Source organism: Moschus berezovskii, chromosome 20 (assembly GCF_049115385.1).
Source record: "Moschus berezovskii isolate FMDL1 chromosome 20, NW_MosBer_1.0, whole genome shotgun sequence".
NCBI lineage: Eukaryota > Metazoa > Chordata > Mammalia > Artiodactyla > Moschidae > Moschus > Moschus berezovskii.
This window is the reverse complement of record NC_142479.1, coordinates 30,565,918-30,582,947: the sequence shown is the minus strand read 5'-3', so window position 1 is coordinate 30,582,947 and position 17,030 is coordinate 30,565,918. Positions and strand designations below refer to the sequence as shown.

At 50.7% G+C, this 17,030-nt stretch overlaps 1 protein-coding gene across 2 annotated transcripts in view; it reads left to right on the top strand.

The window, feature by feature from the left end:
• The window catches only part of RAB11FIP4 (RAB11 family interacting protein 4), a 110,071-nt gene that overhangs the window by 34,874 nt on the left and 58,167 nt on the right, over positions 1-17,030 (top strand). Inside the window, exon 1 of one of the 2 annotated variants that reach the window (XM_088828695.1) lies at positions 13,377-13,538. The exons of the other annotated variant lie outside the window; for it this stretch is intronic. Within the exon in view, the coding sequence (XP_088684821.1) occupies positions 13,536-13,538 (3 nt within the window). The 5' untranslated portion in view covers positions 13,377-13,535. Of the gene's footprint in view, positions 1-13,376; positions 13,539-17,030 lie in introns of those variants that run through there. 2 annotated transcript variants of the gene reach the window in all.

Here is a 17,030-nt window from a genome sequence, read left to right as displayed (position 1 = left end):
CTCCACTTATTTGAAACTTCACCCCTTTATTGTGAGCTGAATTTCTGTATAACGTGGGTCTCTTTCTGGACTCTGGTCTATTTGTGTTGATCTATTTGTCTCCCTATTTCTAAGCTAGAACCACAGCTTCAGTTACTCTTGCTTTATAGTGTGATATCTGATAGAGAAAGCCTTCCTCGTCATTCTTTTTTTCAAATATATATTTATTTATTTGGCTGCACCAGGTCTGAGTTGGAGGATTTGGTATCTTCAGTCTCTGCTGTGGCATGAGGGATCGAGTTCCCTGACCAGGGATCTAACCTAGGTCCCCTACACTGGGAGTGTGGCGTCTTAGCCACTGGACCACCAGGGAAGTCCTGATTATTTAAAAGCAAATATTTATTTATTTTTGGCTGTCTGAGTCTTCGTTGCTGTGTGCAGCTTTTTCTAGTTTCGGCAAGTGGAGGGCTACTCTCTAGCTGCAGTGCGAGGGCTTCTCGTTGTGGCGGCTTCTCTCGTTGCAGAGCACGGGCTCTAGGCGCACGGGCTTCCGTCCTTGTGGCTGTGGGCGCCGCAGTTGTGGTTCTCAGACTCCAGAGTGCAGGCTAATCAGTTGTGGCCCACAGGCTCGGTGGCCCCTCGGCATGTGGATCTTCCGGGACCAGGGATTAAACCAGTGTCTCCTGCATTGCAAGGCGGATTCTCAACCGCTGACCACAGCGGAAGCCCTCTATCATTCTCTGTTTAAAATGTTTTTTGTTATTCTTGTATATTTTCTCTTCCAGAATACTCTTTTTTTTTTTTTGTGGTCAAAATTCATTTTAAACGCCACTAGAGATTTTGTTTGAAATTTGTACATCAACGGAAGGGAACTGTTATTTTGGGGTTTTTTTCCAATTTTGAATTCTCTCATCCAACAACATAGTATATCTCTTCATTTTTTTTGTCATTCAGGAAAATGTTACAATTTTCTCAAATAGGCTTTGCACATTTCTTCATAGGGTGACTATTTTGAAGTTTCTATTTCTGTTACATGTAGAATCTTTTTGCTATGATATTTCCTAATTGGTTATGGCTAAATGCCTAGGAGACCTCTTGGTTTCGGATGTTAAACTTGTCATAACAACCTTACTAAACTCTTTTACTAGTTCTAATAGTTCATTTACAAACCATTTTCTAGTCTGCTTAATCTGTATAATAATGCAGTCATATTCTTTTTTTCTGCATAAATTTAAATGGTTTCATATTTCATTGCAATAAGACAATCAAATTTATTTACCAGTTCCTTATTATTGGTTTTATATATATATACATTCTTATATATGTATATATATGAAAGAGTTAGTCCTTCAGTTGTGTCCGATTCTTTGCAACCCCATAAACTGTAGCCCTCCCGGCTCCTCTCTCCGTGGAGTTCTCCAGGCAAGAATACTAGAGCGGGCTGTCATTCCCTTCCCCGACCCAAGGATCAAACCCTGGTCTCCTGCATTGCAGGCGAATTCTTTACCAGCTAAACTACCAGGGAAGCCCCGGGTTTCCTGTTATAATCATTATATAATCATTCTTGTAGCTAAACTGTTCCCCATTGTTTTAGAGTAGGACGAAGGTTGCCAAACTACAGTTCCCATGGGCCAAGTCTAGCAGCCTGCTTTTGTAAATAAAGTTTTATTGGAACACAGCCACACCCATCATCTGCTCACTTGTTTGGCTGCTTTCCCACTACAGTGCGGAGTTGAGTGGCTGCCACAGAACCTAAAATATTTACTATCTGCCCTTTGCAGAAAAGGTTTCCCAAATTTTTTTATATTATATATTTATTTGTTTGTTTATCGTTGGCGGTGCTGGGTTGTTGTTACACAGGCTTTTCTCGAGTTGTGGTGAGCGGGAGCTGCTCTCTAGTTGCGGTTCAAGGGCTTCTCATTGTGGTGGCTTCTCTTGTTGCAGAGCACGGGCTCTAGGACACGTGGGCTTCAATAACTGCGGTTCCTGGGCTCTAGAGCACAGGCTTAAAAGTTGTGGCACACAGGATTTATTGCTCTGCAGCATGTGGGATCTTCCTGTACCAGGTATCGAACCCGTGTCTCCTGCCTCGGCAGGCAGATTCTTTACGACCAAACCATGTTTACCAGTCTTTAAAATAAATTCTGATAGGTGGAAACCGTTTCATCCAAAAAGTGCAAATCTTAAAATTTCTCATGCGTCTGTCAAATTCCTTTCAAGAAAAGTTGTGTCAATCTTTCTTCAGGATTGTGTCAGATTCCTCCTACTCTTGGATACTGGCTGTTCTGCTTTCTCAGATCTTTCTCATTTGGGAGGCTAAAATTAGGATTGCTCTTTTGAATCATAATATGGTTGAACTTCTTATATTGCCCTTATCCGTCACCAGGAGTTCTTTTCTTCGCTAACTGGCAGCCCACATTCTTCAGCCTCACTTCTGTGGATGTATTCATTTCCATTGCTTTAAAAGAACTAGAAATATTAATTTTTGGACATACATCACAAGTGTTTTTTCAGCTTGTCATTTATTTTTAACTTTGTTTATGACAGCAAATTTAAAAGATTTTTATAGCCAACTCATTAGTCTTTTCCGTTGTGGCTTCCACCTTTGGTGTAATACTTAGCTTTCCTACCCAAGGCTGTGACACTCTTCTGTTTTATTTTTATTTTATGTGTTTGGTTTTTACATTTAAAGCTTTGATTCACAGAGTGAACGTTGATGTCTATGGTAAGAGCAGGATCCAATTTTCCTTTTTAATCTCAGCCCCTCTCCTGCCCACTTCACCTCACAGGTGAGAAGTTCTTTACATGGAGTTATACTTAAGGGGTCCCTGGAGGGAAAACAGACTGGGGTTTGCTGGGAATCAGGTCTTCAGCCTGAGCCCAAACTGGCTCATAATCAGAAGGAGCTTTGCCAAACTCGTCTTTTTTTCTTTTTTTAATATTTATTTATTTGGCTGTGCCAGGCCTTAGTTGCAGCACGGGGGATCTTTGATCTTAGTTGCTACATGCAGGATCTAGTTCCCCGACAAGGGATCAAACCAAGGCCCTTGGCATTGGGAGCGTGGAGTCTGAGCCACTGGACTACCAAGGAAGTCCCCAAACTTCAGTCTTGCCTGCACAGTTTTTAAATATCTGCCCTGAGCTTCTCTCCTAAACTGGGGGTGTGTCAGGCTTGAAGGTCCAAGTCCACCATTGCTTAATTTCATCCATTCTGAAGCAAGCATTTCTAAAACCACTGGCAACAACGGTACTTTTAAATTCTAAAAATACTTTTCCTGACAAACAGCACTCTGACTCAGCGGTGCTGGTGGAGGTGTGGGTGGTGGCAGCGTGCTCACACTGGTGAGGAGCGGGGAGAGGGGGCTGCTTCCTAGCTCAGGGAGGGGCCTTTTTTGATCCTCTCTGCTTATATACGGCCCCAGTGTGTGTGTGTGTTTTCTGTTTCAACACCTTCCTCCTTCCAAAGGAAAGAATAATTTACTTATCCCAAGCCCGAGAATTTCTCTAAGAATAAAAAGATCCTTGAGTCATATCTTTGAGAAGAAACTAAATTCTGATTAACCCAAAGGCGGCTGGAACAAAAAAAAGGTGATGTTGATGACCTTGACTGTTTGTTCCCTGGTCTGTCCTGGACCGTCTATCCCCCGTCTTCTGCCCCTACCATCCTTACCCTAGAAAAGCTGGGCTAAGCCAGTCTTGTAAGTCCACCTTCCAGAACATCTTGAACTCCATCTCCTGCCTGCATGCTTGCCTGCTCAGTCACTCAGTCGTGTCCAACTCTTTGAGACTCCATGGACTATAGCCCTGTAGGCTCCTGTGTCCATGGGATTCTCCAGGCAAGAATACTGGAGTAGGTAGCCATTCCCTTCTCCAGGGGATCTTCCCGACCCAAGGATCAAACCTGGGTCTCCCACTTTGCAGGCAGATTCTTTACCATCTGAGCCACCAGGGAAGCCTCCACCTCCTGCCTACTCAGGTCTTAATGCTCAAGTTCACGCCTGCTTTTAGAACTTAGATTCACTGAGTAAGAGTTTGAGCAAACTTGAGAGAGTGACCACTTACATCCTGTCTTTTTAAAGCTGAGCAGAAGGGGAAAGGTTTGGTTTTACTATCCTGTAGGATATTAGCCAGGTTCATAACTCAATTGGCCATCTCTCAGCATCCTTTCTTTAAAATATATAGATAGAGTTATTATATATATTTATTTATATATATTAAACATTACATATAACATATATGTTTGTATTACATATAAAATATATTTGTTATATATTATAATATAAAATATATATACATTTAATTTCTTTATTTGGCCACATTGTCTTCGTTGTGGCAGGGGGGATCTTCGATCTTCATTGCGGCATGTGGGATCTTTAGTTGCAGCATGCAGACACTTACTTGCGGCTTGTAGGATCTAGTTCCCTGACCAGGGATCAAACCCATGACCCCTGCATTGGGAGCGCAGGCTCTTAGCCACTAGACCATCAGGAAGTCCCCTCAGCATTGTTTCTTTCATTGACTATTCTTACTATGATCTCTCTTCTCCTTTGAAGCAGCTATCTCAGCCTGCTGTTTCCCTCACTGATGAGTTAAGTAAATTTTTGACACAGGTAACTGGGAAAACACACATGTACACAATCACTTAAGGACAGACGTTAGTTCACGCATACAGTCACATCAGGATGGGTGCTAGTTCCCAGAAAGCACCGTCTAAACAAACAGTTCTGAAGCCAGGCTTCAAGCTGGAGTCATGCATTGCATGCCTGCCCAGTCGTGTCACACTCTTTGCAACCCCGTGGACTGTAGCCTGCCAGGCTTTCCTGTCCATGGGATTCTCCAGGCAAGAATGCTGGAGGGGGTTGCCATTTCCTCCTCCAGGGAATCTTCCCCACCTAGGGATCAAACCCAAGTCTCCTGCATTGGCAGGAGGATTCTTTACCACCAGCAACACCTGGGACCATGCAGAATGCCTTCAAAACATACATACATACATACCTTTCAAAACATACCTTGGTCCCTCCTCCCAGAGAGTCTAATTCATTTAGTCTGGGGAGGGGTCCACTCATCTGTTTTTAAAAGTTCCCCAAGTAATTAGAATGCACACCTGACGTTGAAAACCAAGGATCTACGGCAGGAAGTCTCGATGTCGCAGCATGTTAGAATTCCCTGGAAGCTTTTATGATTCCAGATGCCCAGCTGTCCCTCAGACCAATGGACCCAGAGCCTCTCAGAGTGGGACCCAGGCATCAGCACTTTCTAAAGCTCCTCAGGGGATTCCATGAAGCTGTGACCCGTACAGCATCCTGGATTCTCGTCAGTTCACATCAGTACTTTCCCTGAGGATGGAATGCAGGGGCTGGGGTGGGGAGTGGGGGGGTTGGGGGTGAGGGGGTGGGGAGAAGAGACTTCTACCTTGGAAATGGCCAGTGCCTGGCACAGCGCTGGTGTTCAGATGCTGGCTGCCCTTCTCACGTGCTCCTCCCAAAAGTATCCTCTGGGGAGAGCGGTTCAGGACCACAGGGCCCTGGCAGGAGGTATCTGTCTCCCATAGAACTGGGTTGCCTGGGTGCTTAGGCCCCGGGCAGGGAACATTCTTGGTGGCCAGTGAGCCATGACTGCTTTCCCACAGAGAGGCCTGCGAAGACCCACGGGGAGCAGGGCGGGGCTCCATGTATCAGAGCCGAAACAGGAATCTCATGTAAGGGTTTCTTATTGCAAGAGTTCTTCATCTTGCAGCCCAGTTTTGAAACCCTCTGAGAGCTCAGAGTGCCCCGCAGAGGTGCGAAACAGAGGGCCAATCACACTGACTTCACAGAGACCCCGCAGATGTGCTTGTCCTCCCACTTTCAGCAAAGTTGTGCGCGAACAGTCCAGTGAGAACCCATAGACCCGGCGCCCTGCATTCACCAATTGTGAGCGTAGTGGCAGTTTTCCTTCTCTGCATCTGTGTGTGTCTCTGTGCGCACACTTTTGGGGGCCTGGGGGGGCTTGTCTGTTTGAGAGCTAATCGCTGACATTATGACACGTCATTCTTAAACACTTGACCCTCCCTCGGACCCTCCTCCATAACCGCAACACAGTCATCAGCCGTGGGTGTCTGACGTAAACTCCATCTTTATTTTTTTTCTTGCGACGAAGGCTGCTGCTTCTTTTTTAATTTGTTTGGCTGTGCTGGGTCTTAGTTGCGGCACCCAGGATCTTCGATCTCCACTGCGGCATGAGGGATCTAGTTCCCTGACCAGGGGTCGAACCCAGGCCCCCTGCATTGGGAACGTGGAGTCTAAGCCACTGGACCACCAGGAAAGTTTCTTCCCAATGTATTTATAGCTTTTCTTTTTGAGCTCAGATCCAAGTGTTACATTTCGTCATCACGTCTGTTTAGACTCGGTTAATCCGGAATAATTTACCAGACTTTTGCTCTCTAGGCACCGTCCCCTCCGAGCCCCCAAAAGCACGTCTCCCCACTGATTTTGCCTTTGGCTCCAGACTCTCATATGGAAATACTGGGCCCCCTGTGCTAATGTCTGGTGGGTGTTTCACACATGTCTGGCACTAAGCCCTTTGATCCTGCTCCATCCTCTCAGCCCTCTAAAACCTTCCCCGTCTCAGTACCTGCCACCGCCACCCACCTGATCGCCCAGACCAAGGACTGAGTCGTGGCCACTTGTCTCTCCTTCCTTCCATAGCCAACCTGTCCACAAGGCCTGCTGGGTTTTACGTCCAGGATATGTCCCGAGGTTACCGCTTCTTTCCACCTCCATATTACACCCTATCAGAGCTTCACACCACTCCCAGCTTGTCACTGCCCTGTCACTTGCCTTTCTCCACGCAGCAGCCAGAGTGTCCTTTCAGACTCTTAAATCAGCTCCTACAACTCCCTCACTGAAGAGGTTCCGATCACTTGTCATCTGAGGGTCAGATCCTAATGACTTCTCACTGTGACCTAGCAGCTTTCACTTTTGCCTGAACCTCTGACCTGCTCCGCTCCCATCCTCCCCGTGATCCTCGCTGTTCCAGCCACACTGGCCTGTTTTCTGTTCCTTGAACCCCGGAAGCCAGTTCCTTTCCTTTGCCTTGCTGTTATTTCTACCTCTAACCTTCATCCACTAGTCTTTGCACAACCATGCTTGTATCCTTCAAGTGTCAGCACAAGTGTCACCTCTTCAGAGAAGACTTCCTTGCACACTCACCTCAAGGAACGCCCTCTACACGCCGTCCCCTGTCACTGTCATAACAGCCTGCTTGTCCTGCCCCGTTTGCCATGATCTTAACTGTCGGGGTCTTGTCTGTCTCCTCCACAGGGGTGGAGGGCTGTGCCTTCCACGTGGAGCACGGTGCTGGCAAGGAGCAGCTGGCAGCACCTTTTGTACAGATGCATCTCAGCAGTGCGAGGTCAACTCTGCCAGGGAGGGGCAGGCGGGTTTCCTCCCACCCGGGAGCAGTTGAGAGGCGCCCTCTCTAGGCCAAAGGGTGTAAAAACCACACTTCAGTGCAGCGAGGGGAGGTAGAGGGGTGGGCATAGGAAAGAACTGAAAAAGGGCTATTCGTTCTGCCACCGCACCTAGACTCTGAAACTCTAGTGTGTATAGGGCTTTCCCGGCAGCTCAGACAGTAAGGAATCTGTCTGCAATGCAGGAGACCAGGTTCCATCCCTGAGTTGGGAAGATCCCCTAGAGGAGGAAATGGCAGCCCACTCTTGCCCAGAGAATTCCATGGACAGAGGAGCCTGGTGGGCTTCAGTCCATGGAGTTGCAAAGAGTTGGATCTGACTGAATGACCAACACTTTCACTTTCTTTCATTTTCTCTGCCTCTGCACTGGGGCTCTGAATCTCTAATATGTATATGAGTCACTCAGGGGCTTGACAGTGCAGACTCTGATCCACACAGCTCTGGGGTCACCCAACTGTGCATCTCCTACAAGCTCCCCCATGGTGGTGACGGTCCTGGTGGGGGACCACACCAACCGTGCTTTTGGTGCCTTTTGGGTCCGCACCACACTTTTCCCTTCAGTGCCATGGGAAAATGTGGAAAGAAAGAGCCTGGAGGTTACCCCATTGCCCCTCTTCCTCCCACCCTCTGCCAGGAAATGTTGTTTCTAGCAGTTGCTGTCACCTCCACCCGTGCTGAGGCGCGTGGTCCTGTCTCCACATGTCTGCTACCGTGACAGACAGGACACGCTCTCCCAGGAGCTGTGCTCAGCCGCCTGCTCCATCACTGCTCTCTTCTTTCCGAGCTCCTTTCCTTAAGCAGACTCGTGGGGGCTCTGTGTCTGGGGGAAGTCAGGCCCGGCTCACTGCCCTGGTGCAGGACAGCACAGCTGACCAGGCTGAGAATCGGGTGATGGAGGGATTCCCAAGCTTCGGCTCTGACTGGCTCCGACTGGCTTCACAGTGATCAAGAATCTGCCTGCCAATCCAGAAGACGCAGGTTCGATCCTTGGGTGGGGAAGATCCCCTGGGAGGAGGAAATGGCAACCCGCTCCAGTACTCTTGCCTAGAGAATCCCATGGACAGAGGGGCCTGGTGGGCTACAGTTTGGGGTCGCAAAGGGTCAGACACTGCTGAGCACACATGCACTCGCCCTTGTAGGCACCCTAGGGGCAGGCTTGATCAGCCCCGGAGGCAGAGGCCTAAGTTAGCCTTGGGAGGAGCATGGGCTTTGGGGTCTGCGGGGCCTGGACTTGACTCCTGACCCTGTTACTAGTGGACCACCCTGAGCGAAGTGCTTACCATCTCTGAGCCTCAGTGTCTTTCGTTTGTTTGTCAATGGCTGCGCTGGAGGGGTTACTCTCTCACTGCAGAGCGTGGGCTCCAGGGCCACAGGCTCAGTGGTTGTAGCTTGTGGGCTCTAGGCTCGAGTGGGCTTCAGTAGTTGTGGCGCATGGACGTAGTTTCCCAGGGCATGTGGGATCTTCCCAGAGCAGGGATCGAACCTGACAGGCAGATTCTTAACCACTTGACCCCCAGAGAAGTCCCAAGTCTCACTTTCTTGCTTTGCTAAATTGGTGTTTTCTGCACAGGGTTATTGTAAAAACAAGAAATGAGAATGCATGCAAAGCACTCAGTTCGGTGCCTAGAAAATGCTGGAATCTCTGAGCTCACAGTGCCTAGACTGGGAGACTTGAATGCCTTTTGCCCCAGGGTTTCTGACTGGCGATGCCTGCGTCCCAGGCTTCCTTCCACACTAGCATCCCAGAAATTCAGCCCCTGGGGCTTGGGCCCACCCCTGTGTCAGACCCTTCTCCAGGGTAGGGAGGGCTCGAGGGCCCAAAAACACACCTGCTGAGCCCGAAGGAAAAAAAAAAAATTTTATGAGGGATAAACAGCTGTTCCCTTTCCTGATCAGGGCAATAAAAATGACTGAACATAATACAAGACAACACAGGAAGTCTGACTCTCGAGGGAACTTTCTGTGGGCTCTCTGCGGGTCCCCTGTTAGCTGATGATTCTCCCCCAAGCTTCTCTGATTATCAGCACAGGGCAGATAATAAGCACAGGACGGAAGGGCAGGAGGGACACTGCACAAGTCCCTGCCTCAGAGCCTTGCCCAGCCCCTGCTTTGTTGTTGTTCAGAGTCTCTGCCACCCCATGAACTACAGCATGACAGGCTTCCCTGTCCTTCACTATCTCCAAGAACTTGCTCAAACTCATGTCCATTGAGTCGAGGATGCTATCCGACCATCTCATTCTCTGTTGCCCTCTTCTCCTCCTGCCCTCAATCTTTCCTGGCATCAGGATCTTTTCTAATGAGTCGGCTCTTCACAGCAGGTGGCCAAAGTATTGGAGCTTCAGCATCAGTCTTTCCAGATCAGTCCTGCTGTGTACACACTCGCTGCATCTGGTTGGATAGAGGGGTCTCCTTTGACCACAGGGCTGGGCAGCTGAGCATCTTCTCAACACTGACGCTGTGGCTCCGTTCAGAACCCATTTAGAATGGCTGCCTTTACCACTCCTGGCCTGGGCTTTTTCTGGTGCTGAAACTTGGAATTTTCTTGCTTTCCTCAAGGAAATTTTTAATCTGGGCTGAACAGACCCCTGAGATGGGTGAGGGGTTTGGCATCCAGGCAGAGGCTTGTCAGGACCTTTATCTGCTCCAGTGAACATCAGCTGTGGCCTGGAAGGGATCATACCTCCCTCCACCAAGAGTGCAGTCCTGAATTGACAGGCAGAAGCTCAGCCTGGAGAGTGATATGGGAGAACGTTTTCCTGAGGACACACTAACTCTCATTCCTTTAGACTTTCCGTTCCTGGTATCCAGTTCCACGTCAGAAAGCGCTGTTTCATCTTGCCTTCTTGCTGAAACCTCTTCATAGACATGCATTTTTGTTTTTATTCCCTTGGCTCAGTGGAAGGCAATGCTGAACAGCATATTTCTTCAATCTCCTTAAAATTGCTGCTGGAAACTTTATCCACTTTGCCATTTTTCATGACTGGATCTTGTGTGTGTGTGTGTGTATGTATTAGGATTTTGCACCAGAGAAAAAGTCTCTCCTGATGAACTGATTTCCTTCTTGCATCAGATCATGAGAGTAGTACTGTAACTACAGACTTGCTTTCCCTTTCTTTGGTCTTGGTAGTTAGAAAACTTACAGCCAATGGTGAATCAGCTTTTCATTTACTTATTTACGTGCTTTTTCTGTAGGGCTTATTTTTATTTTTTTAAGCCCAACTACTATGAGTGTCTTTTATTGTAAATAATTTTACAGATGTCAACCACAACAAAAAAATGAGTCCCCCCAAACCCCCCCCCCCCCACAAAAGAAAAGAGTTTGGATTCAGTAAGAAGAGACTAATTGAAAGGATTGTTTCAGGGGAGGGCGAAAATGTTGAGGAAACTCTCAATGTTGAGGAAACTCTGCAAGCGTCTCAGGCAAGGGTTAGGCAAGAGGAGATTTCTTTACAGGAGGAATAAACAAAAGAAGAACCACGGGGGATGGGGGGCCACAGGGCAGTTTGGCCCTCGGGGGTGGATCTGAGGCCAGCCTCTGCTTGGAGAGCTGTTGAGAAGGGGCTGCCTGCTGACTCAGCAAGGGTGGCTGGAGTTCACAGTTCACAGCCCTCCCCTTTGATGAAGAAGGGATGCTTCATCAGAGTTTGGTTAACAAGCATTTTGTTCTGTTGGTCGTTGGGACCAACAGTTCAAGAATGGCGATTTGGAGGGTGGGCCCCACTCGTTCCTGTTTCCCTCCATCTACACTATGCTCTCCCGGGGCCTGGGGTCCAGCCTCCCTGATTGCTCTGCCCTGCCCAGGCCTGGGCCTGAGCGAGTTCCTCAGTTGGTGTTCACTGACTGGCTGAATGAGGGCCTTCCTGGAGTTGGGAGCTCACCCCTCTGGAAGGTGCAGGAACAAGCAGGCTGTACCCACCCCCTCCCCAAGGGACCCCAGCCCTGGGCCATGACCCCTGCCCCCTTTCCTGAGGAGTCCCTAGCTCCCCCTCCCCCTCCCCTGTCTCTAGAGGGTGCCTGAGTCCAGGCAAGCACTGCTGATTCCCACCCACCCCCTCTCCTGGGGGCAAGGTGGAGGAGAGGGTGGGGAGGCGGAGGAAGGAGACAGACCCAGAGGCAGCAGCAAGGCTGCAGCCCTAGGAGTGGGAGCTGGGCTGGGCAGGGCCCCCTTCTGCCTGCTGGCGGCGCCTGACCTTCCCCAGGCGACCGCACGCGCCCCCACCCCGCTGCCAGGACCCCTCCTCTCTCAACTTGTCCTGTCTGTGCCAGGATGCCCTGTCTTTTCTCTCTCCCCCGCTTCTTCTCTCTCTGGTCTCTCTCCAGCCCATCTCTCTCTGGCCCTCTGATCTCTCCTATCACCAGACACAAGGGCAGGGCTGGGGCAGGAGGGATGGAATGTCAAACCAGAGAAGGCTTTTTTCTTATCTAATCTCTCATCACTACCCCCTCCTGTCTACTCAGACCAACCCTGCCCATTAGGTACCCTGTTGGCTCAGAGGTTAAAGCATCTGCCTCCAATGCGGGAGACCCAGGTTCGATCCCTGGGTCGGGAAGATCCCCTGGAGAAGGAAATGGTAACCCACTCCAGTATTCTTGCCTGGAGAATTCCATGGACGGAGAAGCCTGGTAGGCTACCGTCCATGGGGTTGCGAAGAGTCGGACACGACTGAGCAACTTTACTTTACTTTACACCCATTTTACTGGTGAGGACGCTGAGGCACAGTTAAGCAGCTTGCCCACGGTCTCAGGACTGCAGTGTGCAGAGCCAGGACTTGAATCTGCACCCGTCTGGCCCCCGGTACCGCAGACAGCCAGCTCTGTGTCCACTTTTCCCCAGGCTTCTCAAGTTTCCCAGGCCTCTCCTCACTTCCCTGACCCCGGTCTGGGAGAAGGACCAGAGAGGTTTTCTTAGGACCAAAGGTAACTCGTCTGAAATATCTCCATTGCTGAAGGACGATCTTTTACTCAAAAAAAAAAAAAAAGAAACTAAGTTTGGGGGATGGGGGTTAGGCCTGGGCTGGGGAGGGGAGGCAGAAGAATCCCCCCAGCATTCCTACTATGTCTGGTGCTCTGAAGTGACCTCTGACCTGCACATCAGTAGTATCAGAGCGTTTGTGCTCAGTCGTGTCTGACTCTTTTGCTTCTCATGGACTGTAGCCTGCCAGGCTCCTCTGTCCATGGAATTTTCCAAGTAAGACTACTGGAGTGCGTTGCCATGCCCTCCTCCAGGGGATCCTCCCGACCCAGGGATCAAATCTGCGTCTCTTGTGTCTCCTGCGTTGGCAGGCGGGTTCTTTACCACTAGCGCCACCCGCACATAGAGGATCCTAGAGCCTTTGGGTTGGTGAAGGCGGCAGGTCATGCCGAGCCTCCCCGTGTGAGGCTGTGCTGAGATTGTTAAAAGGTGCTTCTCAGAAAGGGGCTCCTCGGGACTTCCCTGGTGGTCCAGTGGTTAAGACTCCGCCTTCCAATGCAGGGGACGTGGGTTCAATTCCTGATGAGAGAACCAAGATCCCATATGCTGCAGGGCAACTAAGCCCACGTGCCGCAACTACTGAACCTGTGCCCTCTGGAGCCCAAGAGCCACAACGAGAGAAGCCTGTGTGTTGCAGCAAAGACCCAGCGTGGCTGCCCCCCCCCAAAAAAAAAAAGAAAGAAAAGAGTTTCTCTGCGTGGGAGCCTGGGAAACAGGTCAAGAAAAAAATGAGCTGCCTTCTCGGCTGCAGGGAGCCTTCAGAATGCTCCGCGCACCTCTAGGGCCAGAGGTGGAGGCCGATGCCAGTCTTCTTTGCTCTGGGAACCCTTCGTGCATCAGCATCTTTGTTACAGAAATGCGGAACTGACTGTCCCTGTGGGTAGCCCAGAGTGTGGTGTGAAACGTGTTTGGGGTGTGGCTGCCACTGCTTCCCCAGAGGAAGCAGAATGTGGCTTTGTGATAACAGTGTGGGGTTTGGTCAGCAACTGTTTACTCCGGGACCACAAGGCTGATCCACCATCGTGTGTGAGTCTGGACCCTCTGTCTACTAGGAGGGTCCTATGCTACACAACTTTGAAGGGGACTGAATGGCGCCTCTGGGAGTTGTGCAGTGCACAACCTGTGCGGCGGAACATGGTAGTCCTGGGCCTGGGCCTCATCATGGTTGTCTGTTGCAACAACCTGTCTGTTGACTTCCTGGCTGCAGCTGGCCTCCTCTGGTTCTCCTGCCCCCCTGTCCCTTGTGTCACCTCTCCAGTCCTGTCCTTCTTCAAGCCTCTTCTCCCCTCAGCCAGCTGCCAGAGTCTATAGGTGCCCTCCAGCTGTGCAGGGCCCTGGGAGAGGAGTTCTGCTTCTGAGATGGATGGGCTGTATCGTCTTGGGCAAATCACTTAACCGTTCTGGGGTCAGCATCTCCATTTGTAAAATGAGGATAAGATGCTTGGGTTGTAGTTTTCTTTATCACTAGATTCTGAGCTTCGGGAGGCCAAAGGCTGTCTGTCACTCATCTCTGTTCTAGTGTCTGGTACCTCCTTGGTCCTGGTGAATGTTTGGCCATTTTGATCAAAACCTTTCTGCAGCCTCCCTGCTTGTGTTGATTGACTTACCCCATATCTCTCAAACATTGCCTGCCCTCCTGACTCCCAGGCTTTGCCTCTGCTGTTCTGTCCCCTAGGATTCCCTTCTGCTCTGTCAGAAGCCCTAAGCATTTAGGGGACTGCTCAGCTGCCACCCCAGAACCTTTCCCAGCCCTCTCTCCCCACACCCACCGACCAGAAGCAGCCTCCCGCTCTCCCACACCAACCCCTCCCCCATGGCCTGACACCTCTGCCTGGTGTGGGGTCCTTCTGTCCCAGCCAGGCTCCTCTGTTGTTCTAGGCAGAGGAGGGGTTGGCACTTCACTGCACCTTCTGGGGGTTCCCAGAGCCTGCATGGTGCCAGGTACAGGGCAGGGCTCGGGACGGGAGGACCCAGCGTGGACCAGAAGGTGGTGATGGCCTCAGTCCTCTTTCCGTCTTTCCAATCTTTCCCAGGGCTCTCAGGTGCCCCTGATGGAGGAAATTCTGGGCAAGATGGGTGGCCCGGCTGCCTCCCAGTGGGGCTGGGCCGGAGCAGTGTGCTAATACCGACGTGGGGTGTGGGCTGGGGCACTTCAAGTTCGGGTTTGGAGTCTATTGAAAAAGTAGTCTTTGGGTCTAGTGCAGAAGTAAGCATGTTGAACACTCATATTTGGTGTCTTGGCTCACCAAGCCTACGTTGTTGTCGTTGCTTAAAAAGAAAAAACACAACATTTAAAATGCTTAATTCAGGACCCAGCCTTGTGGTAAGTGAGCAGTGTCTGCTGTCTGTGGGAGGAGGCACACAGCTTTGCCTTGAGAACGTGGACTTTGGGGTCAGAAAGACCTGGGTCTGAATCCCAGCTCGTCCCATTCCTAGTGAGACTTTGGGTACATCCTGTCATGTCTCAGAACCTCAGTTTCCTTGTTTATGAAATGGGCACAGCCTGGTACCCTCTTCCTTAAGCTTGTGAAGATTCAGGGAGATGGAGTCAGAGCCCGAGGCGTTGGTTAGGATGTTGTGGAGCCTGACAGCGAGTGGAGCCCTGGAAACACGGGTAGCTATAAATACTACGACTTCACTTCTATTGTCTGGCAAAGAACCAGGAAGTTCTTGGACCGCTTTATTTTTTTCTCGCTTTCCATGACTAGCAGGTGGCTTTCTCTCCAGGACTGTTTTTTCATGGAAACAAAATTGTATTTTTTTGGTATCACTTCACAGGAGCGATCACACATGGCTAGTAGAGAATAGCTCTGCTGTAAGCCTGGCTGGGTGGCGTGCTAAGCCCTCACCATCCACAGACCCTCACTGCCCACAGACCTCCACCCACTGCAGCCAGGGTTACCCCTGGTGGCCCTCTCACCCACCTCACAGCCCCCACCATCCCCAGCCTCCCAGCTCCCCGCCCCCAGCTCCCCATCCCCACCTGTCCGATAAGTACCTTAAGGCCATTTGCCACGGAGGAGCAGGTGCGTGGGGGAGGCAGAAAGCCCTCTCCCCACACACAAGCCTTGACTCAGATCAAACGCCATCCACACCTCCATCCTCCCCAAAGATCCCTTGCTGCTGCTAAGTCGCATCAGTTGTGTCAGACTCTGTGCGACCCCATAGACAGTAGCCTACCAGGCTCCCCCATCCCTGGGATTCTCCAGGCAAGAACACTGGAGTGGGTTGCCATTTCCTTCTCCAATGCATGAAAGTGAAAAGTGAAAGTGAAGTTGCTTCAGTCGTGTCCGACTCTTAGCGACCCCATGGACTGCAGCCTACCAGGCTCCTCCGTCCATGGGGTTTTCCAGGCAAGAGTACTGGAGTGGGGTGCCATTGCCTTCTCCGCCAAAGACCTCTTAGCCGACCCTTAAGATGCACAGATACAAACCACCACTAGGAAGCCTGGCAATGCCATGAGCCAACAGCCAGTCAGAAATCGGCGGGGTGCGTCACTGGTGACCCCGTGGTTAAGACTCTACGCTTCAAATGCAGGGGGTGCAGGTTTTATTCCTGGTCGGGGAACCTAGATCGCACATGCAGCAAGAAAAGAAAGAAATGACTGTCAGACTCCTCAGTTTGACATGGTGCTTTCCCTCGGGACCATCAAAGAGGGTGACAAGACTTGTCTGGGGAACCCTGTCCTCCCCTCAGGAGCACGCTGTGGGGACCGCTGTCGCCCAGACTCCAGGTCCTTCCTGTTCAGAGTGTGGTCCGGGGAGGGTACACGGGTGCCTGTCTCTGAGGACTCTGCAGACTCTGAGGCTGAACCCAGACCGGCTGGGTCAGAATCTGTGCTTTAGCAAGACTCTATTCATGTGCTCCCCCGAAGTCTGAGATGGACGCCTGCAGGTCCCTGCAACTGAGCTTGGAATCACCTGGGGAATTTAAGCTGTGCCGATGCCTGGGTTCCACGCCCAGGTCTGGATTTCACTGGCTTGATGTTTGGCCTGATGCAGAGAGGGTTTTTCTTTTTTTTACTTTAACTTATTTCTGTATTTATTTTTGGCTACCTTTGTTGCTTTGCACAGGCTTCCTTTAGCCGTGACAAGAAGCGGCTACTCTTCGTTGCAGGGCACAGGCTTCTTCTTGCGGTGGTTTCTCTTGTTGCAGAGCACAGGCTCTAGGTGCGCGGGCTTCATTAATTGCGGCACGTGGGCTCGGTAATTGCAGCAGGTGGACTCGGTGGTTGTGGCACACGGGCTTAGTTGGTCCATAGCATGAGGGATGCGGGGTCAGGGATTGAACCGTGTCCCCTGCATTGGCAGGTGGATTCTTATCCACCGCACCACCAGGGAAGTCCTGGACATGAGGCGTTTGTGCTCTTCAGGTGATTTTAATGTGCAGGGAAGTTTGGGAAGTCGCGGTTCTCAGTCTTATCGACGGACCCCTAAGCTGTGTTATTGCTTGTGTTTGTGAGTAGGACTTGGTGAGAGGAAGGGCATAAGTTTGGGTGGCCCCGGCCGGTGCGTGGATGGGTGCGTAGCAGACAGGGTCTGGGATATCACCTTGGAAATGTGCAGGGAAGCAGTGAAGGCCTTGGCCCCACCTCAGGGAGGCCCGGGGGAACAAGGCACCATCCTAGGG